Here is a 5,000-nt window from a genome sequence, read left to right as displayed (position 1 = left end):
GTGATTAAAAAGGACAGAACAAGTACTTGGTTTGTCAGTATTGGCACCAAAAAACTATGGGGGAACGGGTGGATGGGAGAGGACGTTTGGAGAAAAAAAAAAATCAGCGTTATCTTTGATCTTCTGCTTATCTCAAGGATTGTTTACATGTGATTGACAATGACGAACAAAGTCCTCTTCAACTGTTGTTCAAGGAAGTATTAAATGTAAGTAGCAATATTGCAGGTTTCGCCAGAGACTTAAATCAAGATAATAGTAATTGGATAAGCAACTTACCTATATTTGTACTTGTCTTAACTTCATCCTTGTACATGTTTCGAGCAATACAAGTATACGTGGCCTGATCTGAGGGCTGGAACTGATCAATCACGAGCTCGCCGGTGACTTCATCCGTGTTGGCATAATGGATGGAGGGTATGGTGACGTTATTCTTGTACCATGTGATGTTTGGCCGAGGAGCACCTGTTGCAGAACAGTTGACTCGGACCGATTCTCTGATACCTGAGGCGTTGATTGCATCTGGTGGTGGTGTGGTAAACGCAGGTGGTTCTGGGTATTGATACAACACATATAAGCCAAAGTGCTTTAGACCATTACAAGCTAGCGTATTAAGATGATCAACTTTTTGCACTGATTCAGCCTTGTACGAACAGTGCCCGTTGCCTGGTCTACTTGCCAATTACCCTCTTACATATAAAAATCTGGCATTTAAGGGAAAATGTTTATAAACTCTCTTAATAAACAAGTAGCATTATTTATATCATCATGCATTTGCTTTTAAGGCTCCTAGGTAATAGTTAAAATTGCTTACTAGCCAAATCAGCAAAGGCAAAAAGAAGACCTACCCATAGCGCGATCTTACTTGGATAAACAAGCATGCATATTCTCTGGCGAGGTCACGAAAACTAATTTGACAGATAACCAAAGTACCAAGATTCATTATTGCCTTTAAAAGAACTTAAAGTTTACAAAGCCTGCCAGAGTACATTAGATATCAGACATTCTGCTAAAATCTGTAATTGAGGAAATCCTCGTTATTGAGGAGTTCGAATATAAATCCAGGAATTGTCACTTACTGAATGAGTTGACTTTGAGGTATGCTCCTTGAATGGCCCTCCCAAATTTGTTGGCGGCAATGCATGTGTAGATGCCCTGATCTTCACGCTTTGTGTTTTGAATATAAAGTCCGTCTTGTCTGACCTCACTGCGCCCTTGAGGGAGTGGTGCTGAGGGAGTTCTGACCCATTCAATATTGGGGGTGGGGTTTCCCAGGGGGTCACATTTAACCCTTGTTTCTTTACCCGAGAAGCCATGTATTTGTACAGAAGGAGATTTGGGGAACCTCGGGGCACCTGCAGAGTAGAAGAACAAAATGAAGCGCCGGGGTTATTTTGCCTAAAAAAGTGGAAGTCGTAAGTCTCTGGACAATCACGAAGGAGTTCATAAAAGGACAAAACATACTAAACGAGCTGAAAACGCCATCACTTCTTAGGAAAAAACAATCCGCAGCCATGAGGATACTGACTGTCTGCACATCTAACGCTTTTAATGCCTCGTTCTCGCACATAACAGAGGGGGCACACTCACCTCTAACAGTTATTTTTACTTCGGTCACTTGAACACCAAACATATTTTCGGCATGGCTTGTAATTACTCCCTCGTCCTCAAAGCGGACATCGCTCATCTCAAACTTATCTGCGAGTATCCTGAAACGCGTTTGGTTTTCTTGGGGTTTGGTTTTCATAGACCACGTTACCTTGGGTTTTGGGTACCCGGATATTGAAAAACTGAATGTCATATTGCTGCCATCCTTGATGACAATGGAAGACGGTTTCTTTGTAAATCGAGGAGGAGCTGTTGGTCAAATTAAACAGATATGCATGTGACTTTTCGGCTAGTGAAAAGATTCACGTCTTAACCCAACTTAAAAAGAAGCAGAATACCACTGTCAAACACACCACACAAATAAATTACACTCACAAACCTTCAATTCCGTCTGATGAAGGGCTGGCGCTTTGAACGCTAGATTAACCCTCTACCTGATGAGGGTGATTTACTAAATCAGCTCCGTTAATTTTTGTTAATCTGTATTTATGTTTGTTACGTTTTACTCACCAAACATGGTTATTTCTTCTGGATTGTAAGTCATCAATCTTTCAATGAGATTTTCCATTTCCGTAACATTAACATCAAGGCCCCTTCCTGGGATTCCTTGAGGACCGCTTATCCCAGGAGCTCCTATTTGTCCGGGTATACCTTGGCGACCACGGCGACCGCGGTAACCTGGTGATCCTATTCTGCCGCGACGACCTCGTGCACCCCGGGGACCTGGAACTCCTGGTGGGCCTTGAGGACCTAAATGAGAATAATAGTGGGTGGATTAGAATGTCAAATACAGTTTCACGTTTCTAAATCATCTTACTTTAAGGACGATGCCTACTATTGTTACAGCGCATACGTTCTGCGCATCTCGAGACACTCTGGTCTGCTATCGGTGATGCTCACTAATACAGGGATATTTTTGCGCAGTTTAAAATTACCCGTAGAAAGTAGATCTTAGTAAGTACTCTTGGTATCCAAAAAAAAAATTGGGGGTAACCATGCATTTTTTAGAGAAAACTAAGTTTCAATTTGAGAAAGAACGCTATACATTGATTTGTATTTTAAAGCTTTTTACAAATATTATTCATCAATTATCTTGGAAAAATGCGTGGTTACCCTCAATTTTCTTTTTGGATTTCAATGACACTTGTCAAGATCTACATTTCCTGCATAATCATAAACCGGGGCAAAAACACCTTTGAATTAGTAGGCAGCGTCCTTAAGTCCGCTTTAATAGTTAAGTCCGATTTTAGCCATTGGAGGTTAGATTGACAGCTTATGGTCACTTAAAGACTGAACGCTATGGTAGCATAGGAAGATTTCAACCTGGGTTGAGCTAAAAATACACAAGAAGGCTCAACTTTTTTGGGGTGGAACAATGAGAAAATCGAATTATCTAAACTGTCAATGTAATTACCGATCATAAGGACCAGCTAAATGTGCTGCAATCTCGTACCCAGAGTCCTCGGGCTTCTTGGCCAGCGGGTGGGCGCCCGGAGAGACTCTGGGATAATCGACTTGAACTATATTTTTGATTGGCCGCTTGCGTAACAATGGCAGTCCGACAGGAAGTAGGTAAGTAATTCAGAAGCCCCAGAAATTGGAGGGAGATTCAAAATCTAAAACTAGTTTCAGTGCTGTTTGTTTTTTTCTACCTCAGAAATATGTAAATCACAAAAATAAAAAACCGCGAGGTTTGAATTGTGCTAAAAAGTGATTACTGTTGCTGTTGCAAAAGTACCGTGGGAAAACATTATATCAGTCTCTTTGAGGAGGAATCCGTGGAATAAGGTCTTGTTGAAGCCATTCAGAATTACGGAAACATCAAATTGTAGAAGAAGAGGACACTTGTGTCGTTTCCACAAAAATTTGTCGATCGTGTTGCTTGCACGATTGCATTTTGAACGATGGAATGTACTCTGAAACACTAAAAATACACTTACCGAAAGCGTCAGAGGCTTCATCTTCACTTGCTCTTACAGCAAACCAATGATCATTTCTCCAGTTTCTTTGTGTGTAAGGCTAAAATTCTTGTTTCTCGAACACTTTCAACCCGCCATTTCTACTGTTTACGGTTTTCTCTTTTTTGTTTCCGGTTAAACTGAAGCATACGTAATAAGACCGGAACCCACGTTTTCTGGGAAAATGGAGTCGATTATCCCAGAGTCTCTCCGGGCGCTCACCCGCTGACCAAGAAGCCCGAGGACTCTGGGTACGAGATTGAATGTGCTGTAACCGACTTGTCTGAGTGTTATTATAATCACGCCCGGAGAACGTTTATGGTTGTTGTTTAGCTTCAACTGAAGGTCTGACAATGCTAAAAGGGAGCTTAAGCACGCGCGTTTTTGAGACGCGGACGGCAACCGAGGTGAGCTGTTTTCCCTTTTCACATAACCACATTTACATTGCTAAGTATATTTTTCTCCAGTGGAGATGATTAGTATAAATATCCGGGAGATACAACTGTCCTGGCACGCGAAATGTTCTCTTCCGGTTGCCGTCTGTGTCTCAAAAACGCGCGTGCTTAAGCTCCCTAATCAAATAACTAAGTTTTTAGTCTTACTCCTCAAACCAAGAACTTAATATGAACACTAAGTAAGTAAACATTACTAGTGTCCGTAATAGAGAGGTGCCCATAAAACTTAGTGTCCGTACAGGGGGATTTGACTGTACATGTGCCAATTCTAGCTACTGACCTCTCAGACAAACAAGTCTCCCAGTTCGATTGACCACATTATCAATGACCTGAGACAAAAACAAACCATTAACTACTGCTTTAGTATCACTGACAATACAAATAGTTAAATCCAGTATTGCCCAACCACTATTTTATTGTCACATTTTATGAACTTATTGTGGATAGCTTTCAAACAGACCTCCGTCACTGCGAGTTCATGCTCAAATTTTTTTTCACAAATGTATTTTTTCCGGCATGATGTCAAGCTGACTACAGTGTATAGTTTATTCTCCCTTTAATAGCGCAACAGGAAATTCCTGTATTAGGCGAGCCCTATTGAATAAGATCTGCGACGCGACGGTAACGAAAACGTCATTTAAAATTGCAAGTTCAGGTTTATTAATCGTTTTCGTCGTTATGTCGGCTTGTCTATCTTCTAAAAACTAGTGTAACCTTCCAGGAACTGAATTAGGAGGTGCGGTATTGAATCTACGACAGAAAATTCAAATTCGCTGCCTTTTGTTCACGTTCTCCGTAAAACTTGAGAATTGGTCATTTCACGTCGTAGATTTGCCGAAAACGTGAAAGAAATGTACAAAAATTTAAAAATGCACGTGCAGAGCGTGCAAAGCTATTGTTTTTGCTCGTTAAATATGCAAAATTTGTGACGTTTTCGTTGCCGTCGCGTCGTCGATCTTAAACTCTCTAAATAGAACCAAAA

The 5,000-nt window shown here is 41.0% G+C and overlaps 2 protein-coding genes across 4 annotated transcripts in view; both read right to left on the bottom strand.

Moving 5' to 3' along the window:
• LOC137982552 (solute carrier family 13 member 2-like) overlaps positions 1 to 5,000 on the bottom strand; it is a 73,142-nt gene that overhangs the window by 21,363 nt on the left and 46,779 nt on the right. The gene's annotated exons all lie outside the window — the stretch shown is intronic.
• The window catches only part of LOC137982523 (hemicentin-2-like), a 14,583-nt gene that overhangs the window by 1,802 nt on the left and 7,781 nt on the right, over positions 1 to 5,000 (bottom strand). The window contains exons 2-6 of the mRNA XM_068829634.1: positions 4,299 to 4,347; positions 2,116 to 2,355; positions 1,588 to 1,854; positions 1,077 to 1,352; positions 277 to 549 (exon numbers count right to left, since the gene is read on the bottom strand). Coding sequence (XP_068685735.1) covers positions 277 to 549; positions 1,077 to 1,352; positions 1,588 to 1,854; positions 2,116 to 2,355; positions 4,299 to 4,347 — 1,105 coding nt within the window. The remainder of the gene's footprint in view (positions 1 to 276; positions 550 to 1,076; positions 1,353 to 1,587; positions 1,855 to 2,115; positions 2,356 to 4,298; positions 4,348 to 5,000) is intronic.

This window comes from Montipora foliosa, chromosome 13 (assembly GCF_036669935.1).
Source record: "Montipora foliosa isolate CH-2021 chromosome 13, ASM3666993v2, whole genome shotgun sequence".
In the NCBI taxonomy this organism is placed as follows: Eukaryota; Metazoa; Cnidaria; class Anthozoa; order Scleractinia; family Acroporidae; genus Montipora; species Montipora foliosa.
Note: the sequence above shows the minus strand (reverse complement) of the source record. Positions and strands in the feature narration are given on the sequence as shown.